The sequence below is a fragment of the Amblyomma mixtum genome, chromosome 7 (assembly GCF_055824585.1).
Source record: "Amblyomma mixtum isolate Tamu chromosome 7, ASM5582458v1, whole genome shotgun sequence".
Taxonomy (NCBI): Eukaryota; Metazoa; Arthropoda; class Arachnida; order Ixodida; family Ixodidae; genus Amblyomma; species Amblyomma mixtum.
The window spans coordinates 141,152,199-141,164,151 of record NC_143018.1 but is presented as its reverse complement, the minus strand read 5'-3'; the positions used below and the strand labels follow the sequence as shown (position 1 = coordinate 141,164,151).

The window sequence follows — 11,953 nt, the reverse complement described above, 5'->3', positions numbered from 1 at the left end:
CGTGGACGCTTCTCCACTCCCTCCTTTCTTCGGGCGGCCAGTTCGGCTCCTGCCTCGGTCGACGCTGGTCGCACCCTCATCGGCTTTAAATAAACGAAGTCTTAAAGTACCGTGTGCGTCTTTCGCTGCATTCAACACAGCGACCGGACACGACACTAACATCATGAAGGGTCTGAATCTGCTATATCACAGCACATGTTTGCTTTCATACCCATACACTCAGCATTGACTAAGCAGATGCTGACCGCCTCTATGGCATAGTTTCTGTGGCGCTGTTGAGCTTGAAGACTCGAGGTCAGTTACGACTCCGGCGGCCATCTTTCGACGGAGCCAAAACAAAACGGCTGTGTGTTGGGTGATGTCTGATCCACAATAAAGTAGTGGCTGTTTGGGCTTGTTGGTCGGTGATCATGAATAAAGCATGCAGCGCCAAAAAACAAGGAGAAACGAAGACGTGAACGGGACTAGCGCTGACAGTCAGCGCGAGTCCTGTCCATTTCGTTGTTTGTCCTTGTCTTTTCGCGCTGCATTCTGTAGTTTCAGTAAAGATCCATAGGTGGTCAAAACTAGCCCGCAGCCTCCTCTCACTGCTCCTGTGCAGCCTTAGAACGTTAAACCTATATACTAGCACCAAATGTGTTCTTACACTCGGCCTAGCCCTCGCTAATGGGAGACAGAGAACCTGTCTTCACTGTGAAGATAACATCTGCGCGTGCAATGGCCGGGTACAAAGATTCTGCGTAGTTACACTGCATAGGTAAAAAAAGATCCTTGTGAGAACGGACGCTCTTTATTAGTAATTCGCAATGCTTTGCTTTGCCCCCTATGTTTACGAAAGGACTTGGGAATATGGCTCCGCGTTTTCGACTTCTGAGCTAACCGAGGGAGAAAGTTGTACATATAACGACCTGCAGGCTTGTTGGAAAAAGAGCTGCCGCATCACCCTCGAGTCAGAGTAACTGCGACCGAGAACTTCAACAAGCAACGGCAAATGCGTGCTCCTTTCTAATCGCCGTCTTCGGAGGAGTCACTCCTAAGTCCTTAGGGCGGCCGACTTTCGCAGTGGCCAGTAATTGTTGCATTACTGAATACTTATTCCTTGTAAGTTCTCACCTGTAGTACGCCTACTGGGACCACCTCGCTGTGTATTTTTACTTCAAAAGTACCCTGCACTGAAGGAGTTGGAGTGGCTTCATATTTAGAATTCAACGCAGATGCCGAAGGACGAAGTAATATGCGAACGCGAGCACTTAAGGATGATAGGTATTTAAACTTACCTTCCATCCATAATATACCGGACTGATATCTACAACCGTTCACTCTGGTGAACAATCGCCTTTCCTGCTAAATTTTTTACTCTGTCCTTAATTTGCCTTCGACCCAAGGTGAATCCCGGGCGTCTAACTGCCGGGGTTCGGTAGTACTTATTCTCACACTTGATGTACTGAAGAGCACAACCCTTTGTATAGATAGTACGCGAGATAAACTGTACGCCCTGCCTTGAGCACGATACTGTTGACGAAAAACAAAAAGAAAATTGGGGACAGTTTAATGCTACATTCACACTACCGCTTTGGATGAACGCATTCGTGCAGCGCCGTGCTTTGTTTCAATGAGTAGACACCAATAATGATCAGGAAATTAACCTCTAAACACCTGGTCGCCTTTCGAGCCGTCGGCCAGCACGGTGACCAGATCAACATGGACTTCAAGAGAAGCCTTGTGGAGCGGTCACGCTCCCCTTGCGCCGGCTTTCCGAACATATCCTGGCGTAAATGTAACGTTATCATTACATTCTTCCTCACAATAACTATTTACATTACAGATGAGTATGTATTGTATATTTTGTCAGATATTACGTTGTCTGTTCCTGCGAAAGCTACAGAGGTATTGCTCGATGGATGATGCTCCGGACTTTAAGGCTAGTACGGGACAGCCAGAATGCCGTCTTTTCTAAAAATGATTCTGGTCGAGAAACATCCTAGTTCGGTTATCCACACATAACTTCCTCTGATAGCTTCAGCCAGTGTTGCAGGCAACAGCGCAAGTGCGCTCACCAGGAAACCTAATCTTATCGTACTCTCAAACAACGTCCTCTGTCAACTTCAGTGTGCTAGCAGGAACTTCCTCTTTGCAAGCACCTGAAAGAGTCGAAATCTTTTACCCCGAAACGACTAGTGCAAAATATTGAAAAAGTGCTTCGCATCTCTTTATCTATTTGCACTGGGTATAGTTCGAATACGATTTCTCCCTTTAGTGTCATGCGTCTTGGCTTATCTGCTGTCTTTTTTTTTCGTCAAACAAATGAAGGCTGCAAGTGTCGAGCCCTACTTTCAAGCAGTTGAGAAAAATAGAAGTAATAATTCGCTGACTCGTGTGATGAATACGATGATGGTTTAGTGGGGTTTAAAGGTGCACTGAAGAGGAATCTGAACTCGTCTTTTTGCCGCGGGAACTCGATCTACACGTTCCTAGCATTCTTAGAAACTGCGACTTATTGCCCTGTGTGGCCGATTTCCCTAATTAAATCGAATTAACGTCCGGCTCCCGCCTTTTTTTTTAATTCTCCCTCGTACGGTGGGCGGAGTCGACTAACGCGTGGAGTGCCCTTCAGCCAGCTCCGTGGAGGCTTTGCTTTCGCTTCATTTTGTTTTTTAGGTTTCCGCGAATAAATAGTTTCATTTGCAGATAATATAACCGCAAAATAAGCCCGCAGAAATAAAAATACGCGCGGACTATTTGCTTATACGGACTATTACGTGTTACTCCGCCGAAGGCAGAGCGGGAAGCCGCCACGGTACTGGGTGAAAGGCACTCCCCGCGTTGGTCGACTCCGACCACCGTACGAGGGAGAATTCAAAAAAAAAAAGGCGGGAGCCGGACATTAGTTCGATTTAATTAGGGAAATCGGCCACACAGGGCAACAAATCGAAGTTTCTAAGAATGCTCGGAATGTGTAGATTGAGTTCCCGCGGCAAAAATACGAGTTCAGATTCCTCTTCAGTGCACCTTTAACATCCCATCGCGACTAAGGCTATGAGGAACGCCGTAGTGAAAGACCTGGGAAATATCGACCACCAAGGGGTTCTTAAACCTGTACTGACATAGCACAGTACAACGGCCTCTAGAATTTGACCTACATCGAAATTCTACCGCTGCGGCCAAGGTCTATCCGGCGTCTTTCGGCCCAGCAGCCGAGCGCCCTATCCACTGAGACACCGCCGCGGCTCCATAGGTTGAGGCAGTCGACCGGTATGAAATTCCGGTTTCCGTTTGCCCATAGAGCAGATATTTCAAGGACTTCGGTGCACGCAAGGGGCTAGGGCGCAACACAAAATACAGTTCTTTGCCAGTGCAAGCATTCTGCCTCCATGCAGGCAGGAGAGGGCATGGTGCATTGCGACTTGTATCGCTGGCGCTGCCCAGTGCGCTCTTTGGGCCCACGCGTAAAGCAGGGGATGTAAGCATTCGCACTCGCTCTCATTCTCGCGTTGATTTATTGTCGCAGGGTAGCTTGTGCAGCGTCCGCTACTGTGCCTTCGCAACACTTGACTGCCAGGCGGGGATGGTTCGCGCACAAAAAGTGTTTTTGCTGAATTGGATGGTTTCGCGGAAAGGCGTCTGTTCTGAGATCTGCATGAAGGAGGCAGGACAAAGACAACAAGCCTCCTGCGCGTGACCCAAAACGTCAATACAGACCCACCTCTTTTTTGTCGGTGTCTTGCCTTCAGACTGTGAACATGTGTTGCATTGTCAAGTAGAGAACCTTCTGTATTTATTATTCGTACCAGGCTTAGCCGTTTTTATGAATGAAGAAAAGTGTATTTTTCTCCACTTATGGATAGCCGGGCTATAAAATTGGCCAAGCGCTTTGCAATATTCAGTGCATTTGTTTTCCCGAGACGCCTTCGTTCCGTACTGTCGCCAACAGAAACAAACTGTTTTAAGCCTCGAAACGCGCTTTACTCCGAGTGTTTCCTTCGCGAAGCTGTTTTTGAATGAATGAATGAATGTTTATTTTCGACAGAAATACAAAAAAAAAGTCTGTCGAGGAGGCTGAAAAAAAGGCAACGAATGCCTGACTAAGTGTCAGCCCCCTTTCTGAAAACACAAAACACTCGAGCAACAGGGGGTAAGAAAAATTACATAAAGTATATACATACACTTAAAATGGAAGGTAAGTGACATACAATCAATAATAAAAACAGTGAACGCAAGTTACACTTTCAAGGAAAACAATCACAGCTGAATAGATAACAGGTACAAGTTCACTTTTTTTTGAAGTTTCCTAGAGATGGCGATTCTTTTACAATACTGAGGATGGTAGGATGATGATTTAGGAAATCTGGAATTATAAAAGATAGCTTTTGCATACCATAGTTTGTCCTTATCTTGCCTGTGTTGTACGTAGTGTGTCTTGTATTATATGTGTGCTCTTTTGGAAGGTATGTTTTGAAAAAGGCGCTTTCATTATGGCTGATCTCTCGAAATATTACAATAGCTGTTTTTTTGTTAATAAGATTTTGTATTGTTAATGTACTATTCTTCTTGAAAAGGGGCGCAGAATGACTTCTATAGGGCGCATTTTCAACGACACGTATCATACGTTTCTGCAAGGTTAGCAAGCTGTCGATGTTAGTTTTCGTCGTGGTACCCCAGACAGATAAACAGTATTGGAGGCGCGAATGTACTAGGCTATAGTACAACTGTTTTTTTAATCGAGAAGGAAAGAGATGCTTTAGTTTATTAATAATACCGATGGATCGTGCAATGTTGGTTTTCACGCTGTCGACGTGGGCGGTCCAGTTTAAGTTTTCTTCAAACGTAACACCAAGGAACTTATGGCAAGTGGAGCGCTGGACGACTTCATCACGGAATTTTATTACTATGCTGTCATCAATGCACTTGTTACGAGGGCGAAAGGCAACGTATTTTGTCTTTTTAATGTTTAGTTCTAACTTATTTACTCGAAGCCATTCTGAAAGATTACCGAGCCAGATATTTGTTTCTTGTTGGAGAGCATACAAGTTTTCGCCAGAAAAAAAAACATTAGTGTCATCAGCGTATATAATTATGTCAGGTGTTAGGGGCACGTTTGTAATGTCATTAATGTATAAGAGAAAAAGAAGCGGCCCCAGAATGGACCCCTGCGGAACACCGAATTTAATTTCACCAAGTGATGATTTGTGGTTTTGAATGTCGGTATACTGCAGTCGGTTCGTTAAGTAGTTTTTAACTAAGTTAAGAGCGGTACCTCTGATCCCATACTCATTTAACTTTTGAAACAAGATATCATGCTTAATAGAATCAAACGCTTTTTTAAAGTCTAGAAATATTCCTATTGTATACAACTTGTCTTCAAAATTACTTATTATTTTTTCTTTAATGTTTAGCAGCGCCGTTTCGGTACATTGGTGTTTCCGGAAACCGTACTGGTGGTCTGTTAAAATGCTGTTTCGGGTGCAGAAATTTAAAATCCTGTCATTAATAGCTTTCTCTACGATTTTTGAAAAAACTGGTAGAACTGAAATCGGCCTGTAGTTGTTCATGTCGTTTCTGTCTCCCCCTTTAAAAATTACCGTTACTCGTGCAACTTTTAACTCATCGGGAAATGAACCAGTACACATAATTAAATTACATATATGTGCCATAGGCTTACTAATAAGCGCCACCACAGCTTTTATTGGTTCTGCCTTTATGCAATCCACACCACATGATGTGGAATTTTTTAACTTGGAGAATAAGCTACTTATTTCAGCTTCAACTGTTGGTGCAAGAAACAGGGATTTTCTCATACTGCATGGAATATATTACTGATAATTCGGGCTGTCAGAAACGAAAGCATTTGACGCACCACAATTTAAGAAGTGCTGATTAAACTTATCTGCCAGCGCAGTCCCTGTGAATACGACACCGTTGTCAGTGAGCTCAGAAATTGAGCTGTGTTCACTGTGCGGGAGCAGATTATTCAATGATTTCCAGACTTTTTTTGGATCATTAAGAATATGTGTAAACTTATTCTCATAATAGCTCTCACGCGCCAGCTTGATGTCGCGGCTTAGCTTATTCCTTACCTTTTTGAATTCCGATAGGTATTCTGGTGAAGAATACCTATCGGAATGATGAAGAATTAATGATGAAGACGCCATGCAAAGCTCAGTGCGCTTTCAAACGAGATTTCCTGAACTGCTACAAGGCTAACTGGACCGCAGCACATAGAAGTGCAATAATGATCCGCTGCTCAATGGGCCAATTAATAATTTCCTTAGGGCGGTTTCTAATAGATGGTAGAACGCTGCTGAGACTTTTGACTAAACTGAATATATTTGAAGTGGAGCAGAGAGTCTATAGGCCTCCTTAAAATACAACAATATTGGAAATACATACTCTCCCCGGTAGGAAACCTGACAATTTTAATTTATATTATTTTATTACGGCTCAAAATATTCAAAAATGCCGGTAACGAAACTATCTCTGTGTTTGTCATGAACCTTAGTAGAGCAGAATGTTGGGCCAGTTGGTGTAGCGACACCAACTGGCCCAACATGCGCTGGTGTGTGTGTACATGTTTCTGCCTTCCGTCTTGTGCTATTCTGCGCAGTTTTCTTGAATTTGTCATGAACCTTCACAAGGAGAATCTATTTATGATTGCAGCAATTTTTGAACGTGCAGAGGTGGGGAAGTTTGCCTGCAGCTTTGCCGTTCTGTAAAGTCCGAGCTTGACAAGCTTTTAACGTGATCTTTACACTCCAGTGATTTGACGCGCACTAAGCTCAGAAGGAGGTGGAAATAGAGAATGTATTAACCGGTCGCAAATTTCAGCACCTAGTGCCTGCTGCCTAGTTTTTCAAAATATGCTGTTTCATAGGATTGAAGAACCTCATTTAAAGAGGAAGCTAGGGACCTCTTTGTTGTGCCCGAGAAAAAGAAAGTAATAGTGGTACGTTATTCTTGAAACTATCTATGCTCCGCCAGTCAGTGCAATACACTACTAATCGGAGAAACATTGCAGTGCTTTACGGAGTGTGTAACCAAAGGGCGGGAAGGCCTGACCGCAGTGAGAGAACTGGAGAAGAACGAGTCTGGAAAGTTGAAATGTATCATGCATGCGCAGGACGACACTATAAACATCTTACAAGACCTTGAAGTAAATTGTTGAGGGTCGTTTAGTTTCAGCTTTTGCCAACGGTTCCAGCATACAGAAAAGTACTTTGCCAGAACAGTCCGAACGACAGTTCAAACATGCACAATGTTTTTGCTGACAATGCTGCTCTAGAGAGCCTCACTATAGCCGCCTGAATGAAGCAAATAACAAAGTTTACTGAGCTTGAATCCTTGCATAGCCGCACAGAGCTCTGAATGGATCCAAGCGCATGCCGCGAATGCTGCCCTGTGTCTTATACAGCGAGGTCTTATCGTAAGCTCAAATTTCTTTTATGCGCACAGAAAGACAACACAATGAGACAAGGTAGGCAGGACGGAGCGCAAACTTTCAACTGTTTTATTCCTGAAAAAGTACATGACATTAATACCAAAAAAGAATGGATAGTCATCAGTGCCACGTGCAAGACAAAACCCGGGAAAAGCACATAGGAAGGGCACAGGTGACTCACCTCTTATGTAATTTATCTAAAAAGGCAAAATCTTTATCATATATTGTCACAGATGGTGCACTGACACATGAACTACCGCTTTTCCTTATATGGTAGGCCTCAGCCAATTCTCCTGCAAGCGTGTCAGTGCTCCTGCACAAGATGCTGGTGCCTTAGAGCGTTGCATCACACAGTTTCCGTGCTTTCTGTTTTTTGTCCTTATCTTTTCCACACTCACTGATGTGCGCCGGCAGGTGCGAACCGGTACCGTTCTTCAAAGACAACTTGTGTTCTCTTAGCCGCTCCTTAACACATCGGCCCGACTGCCCAATGTACACCTTCCCACACTTCAACGGAATTTTGTACACTACACCTTTTTCCCACTTCACAAACTTATTAACATGTTTGATTTTGCAATCTGAGTTGCGGCTACCATCTTGCGACACTAGACGACACAGTGAAGAGAGTTTCCTTGGGGCCGAGAAAACCACGGGTACCTTAAACTTGTTAGCCACGCGCTTGAGGTTATGAGCCACTTTATGCTGATATGGGATGATCACAGGTTTCACTTTCTTTTTTGCAACTGCAACCATTGTTTGGTTCCTATTGCTTTCTTGTTTGATCTTCTTGAGAAGAGCTTCAGCAACTGAACTCACTACTATCTGGGGAAAGCCTGCCTGTTTTAGCTTCGCAATCTGATCGTGAAAGCTTTCCTGCGCCATGTGACAACAGGACTTTCTTAGAGATGACTCACGGACAGCGGACAGCACGGCAACGAACATGATTCTCAAGGTCCCGTCTTCGCTGCTACAGGTGCGTAACTGTTTCTTTACATGCAGAAAAGAGCGACAATCGTTGCCTACTGCTGTTCCCGTGCCCACGGGTTTACTTCGATATTATGTCTGAGTGCCTCAACGATTGCCTTCTGCTACTGATGTCTGGGGATGTTGAATTGAACCCCGGCCCCACTAAACGCGGTGATAAATCTGTCAAACCCGGAAATCCTCCGCCTGCGGCAGAATGTTCAGCGGCTAGATTCAAGTAATGGCGAAATCTTGCGCATCCTTCGCGAATTACAGGCCCAGTCAGTTGCAGCCGCTACCAGCAATCAGGAATTGAAAAAGGGTATCGATGAAGTCCGCCAAGGTACGACAAGTCTCGTCCTTCGCCCGTTCTTCGGCTACTAGCCCGAAGTGCTGCGACTCGCTCAGCTCAGATAACACGCCGGCAACGTAACAGTTGACTTCTTGGACCAAAAGTTCTTCGTCTTTTGGCCTGCCACTGGTGCTCTGGAGAGTGCGTCAGCTATTTCGAGATTTTTGCTGAACCGCATTAGCCGCATTCTGAACCTTTGAATGCGAGGCGGAACCAGGTCAAGTGGAGTCTTTCCCAGCAAAGTAACCAACGGTTTGTGGTCTGTTTCTACAGTAATGTGCAGTCCACGCACATAGCTTTCGAGACGTTCCGCGGCCCATGTTATAGCTGAAGTCTCCTTTTCAATTTGCGCATAGCGCATCTCAGTTGGTGTCAATGACCTTGAGACGAAAACAACTGGCCGCTTTTCTTTATTCGGTTGTACTTGCAGTAAAACTGCTCCTAGGCCGTACGAGGAAGCATCTGCAGAAATAATCGTTGGACGTTGTGCATCAAACTTAGCCATACACCTATCTGAGCAGATAGCACTCTTCACGCTATCAAAAGCTATCTGCTGAGGCGCTGCCCAGACCCACTCAGTGTTCTTTTGCAGCAGTTGTCGCAAAGGCGTCGTTCTCTCAGCGAAGTCTGGAATGAATCGCGAACAATGATTAGCAAGACCTAAAAACCTGCGCATTTCTGCAACGTTCGATGGCGGCTTTAGATCTGCAGTTGCGCGAACCTTCGCTGGACCCGGGCGTATGCCATCTTGGCTCACGCGGCACCCAAAAAAACAAAGCTCTTTTACACTGAACTGACACTTTTCTTTGTTTAGGGTCACACCATTTTCGGCCAAGCGTTCCAAGGTGCGAAACAACCGTTCGTCGTGTTCCTTCTGAGTAGAGCCAAAGACAAGGACATCGTCCATTAAGTTCACGACGCCCGGAATTCCCTCAAGAATCTTGCACATTTGGTTTTGGAAATACTCCGGAGACGAAGTTATGCCAAAGGGTAGCCGCTCAAAGCAATAACGGCCAAACGGAGTAATGAAGGTTGTGAGCGGCTGACATTCTTTTGCTAACCTCACTTGATGGAAACCAGAGTTTGCGTCGAGTTTGGAAAACTTGACGGCACCGCTGAGCAACCCGAGCGTCTCATCGACAGTTGGAAGCACACACCGTTCGCGTTGCACCGATTTGTTCAGTTGAGTAAGGTCAACGCATATTTGCACTTGTCCTGACGGCTTCAAGACGGGCACTATGCCAGCACACCACTCCGTAGGCCCTTGAACTTTGCGAATGACCCCATTCTTTTCCATCTCTTCCAGCTCTTGTTTTACGCCGTCTCGCAGCGGGATGGGTATGCGACGAGCAGTGTGAATGGCATAGGGCACGGCATCTGGTTTAAGACGAATACAGTATTCGCCTTTCATGGTCCCCAGACCGCGGAACAAGGAACCAAATCGCGTCTGCACTACCTGATGAACTGATGCTTCGTCCACAAATTTAACTATTCCCAGGGCTTCTATTGCGGGTAAGCCAAGAATCGCATTGCTCACCGAATCGACAACGAACACATCCTGTCTAACCGAAGCACGCTTCCACAGAATGTCGGCAGTAAACTTTCCCTTCAAGTTCAACCTGTCACCGCCTGGTCCCATCAGAATAACATCTGTAGGCTGTAGTACCTTCGGCAGCGCTGGAAACGATCCTGGGACAACATTTACCTCAGCTCCCGTGTCAACTTTCGCCGAAACAACTGCACCATTAATAGCAATCTGAACAAAGCGAGCCTTTGCAGATGACACAGCCAAATCTCCCACGGATAATGTCACACAGTTCATGTTCGGTTGCTCACCCCGAGGACTGCAGCTGCCTACCTCTGAAGGCCATGCTTCGGGTTCCGTGGTCCTGTGTGCCCGTGAGCAGACAGCTGCGAAATGTCCCCGGCGCTGGCACACGTAGCACAGTGCTCCTCTGGCAGGGCACGACGACCTCGAATGAGGGCCCCTACCGCAAGCGGCACACGTCTGGTGATCCGGACGTCTCTGGTTCGATGTCCGCCTATGAACAGTGTCGACTTCAGCCCTCGTCAGGAATTCATGCTCTTCGCGGTCCACAACGCTCCGAAGATCCTGCTGCTGTCGCTGCACAGCTTCTTTCAGGCGTGCCTTGGTGAGAGCACTTTTTAGAGTCAGCGCCGCATCCATTTGAAGAGCTTCCGACAACTTTGCGTCCCGTAGTCCAACTACAAACCGGTCGAGAATCATCCGCTCTTTCATCTCCCCGTAGTCGCATCTATCGGCCAGCGTATGTAACTCTGTAACATACTGATCTACAGACTCGCCTGGGTCTTGGTGGCGGCGATGGAAGCACGCACTTTCGTAGACTAAGTTCCTTGTGGCGACAAAATGGGTGTCGAACTGCGTCTTCACCACGTCGTATTTCTTCGAGTCTTCCTCGGACAAGTTGAAAGTCTTGAAAATGTTGCGTGCCTGTCGTCCCATCGTGTACAGCAACGTACGCACCTGAGCCTCTTGAGTTCGCTCATTAAGTCCTGAGGCGAATCGGTAGTCATCGAATTCTTGTATCCACCCAGGCCACTCGGACGTCTTGTCGAAGTTGAAGCTCGCTGGCGGCTGCACCAAAAAAGGCTGAGACGAAACCTTCGTTTCTGCCGACATTTTCTGGGCTGTTATCCGGCTGGTATACGATGCTGCTGGCGGCCGGCCACAGGCGGTAACCTTATGTCTGCCGTGGGTCCCGTATAACCTGGACAACCACTTCTGACACCATGTGGTGTTTCGCAGGACGACACATCGATGAAGACTAGCGCGTGGCCCCCAGGCCCACGCCCAAAGGAAAAAGCCCCGTTTATTGCAACCTGACGAGTATATATACAGACACGGAGTACGTCACGCATGCGCCGAGCATCACAAGAGTACACGTGCACTTGCAACGATAGATACTATCACACGAGGATCGATAACGCCACAGTGGTTCCAGCACATAAATCTGGAAATAAGCACTCGCCTCATAACTAACGCCCTATTTCAATCACAAGCATCCCCTGTAAGATATTCGAACGCGTTCTTTTTTCACAAATAGTAAATTTCTTAGAATCAAACTCATTTTTTCATCCTGCACAACATGGTTTTCGGAAGTCATACTCATGCGAGACGCCACTTCTTTTATTTACTCATAGCTTACATACAAATCTTGATCATC

The 11,953-nt window shown here is 46.1% G+C and overlaps 1 protein-coding gene across 1 annotated transcript; it reads right to left on the bottom strand.

Moving 5' to 3' along the window:
* Nucleotides 1–8,677: 8,677 nt before the first annotated feature.
* On the bottom strand, nt 8,678–11,431 carry LOC149337732 (uncharacterized). The gene is made up of 2 exons (XM_089554506.1): nt 10,453–11,431; nt 8,678–8,881 (listed from the first exon to the last, which is right to left on the bottom strand). The coding sequence occupies exons 1-2, from the start codon at nt 11,407–11,409 to the stop codon at nt 8,678–8,680; spliced, it is 1,161 nt and encodes a 386-aa protein (XP_089410632.1). The 5' UTR covers nt 11,410–11,431.
* Between the last annotated feature and the right edge of the window lie 522 nt (nt 11,432–11,953).

Bases quoted from the DNA above. Each gene is read 5' to 3' on its own strand.
- LOC149337732 (XM_089554506.1), bottom strand. From the start codon at position 11,409: ATGTCGGCAGAAACGAAGGTTTCGTCTCAGCCTTTTTTGGTGCAGCCG. The intron at 8,882-10,452 runs GTAAATGTTGTC...CGCACTCTCCAG, and splicing joins AAGTTGACACGGGAGCTGAG to AGCACCAGTGGCAGGCCAAA.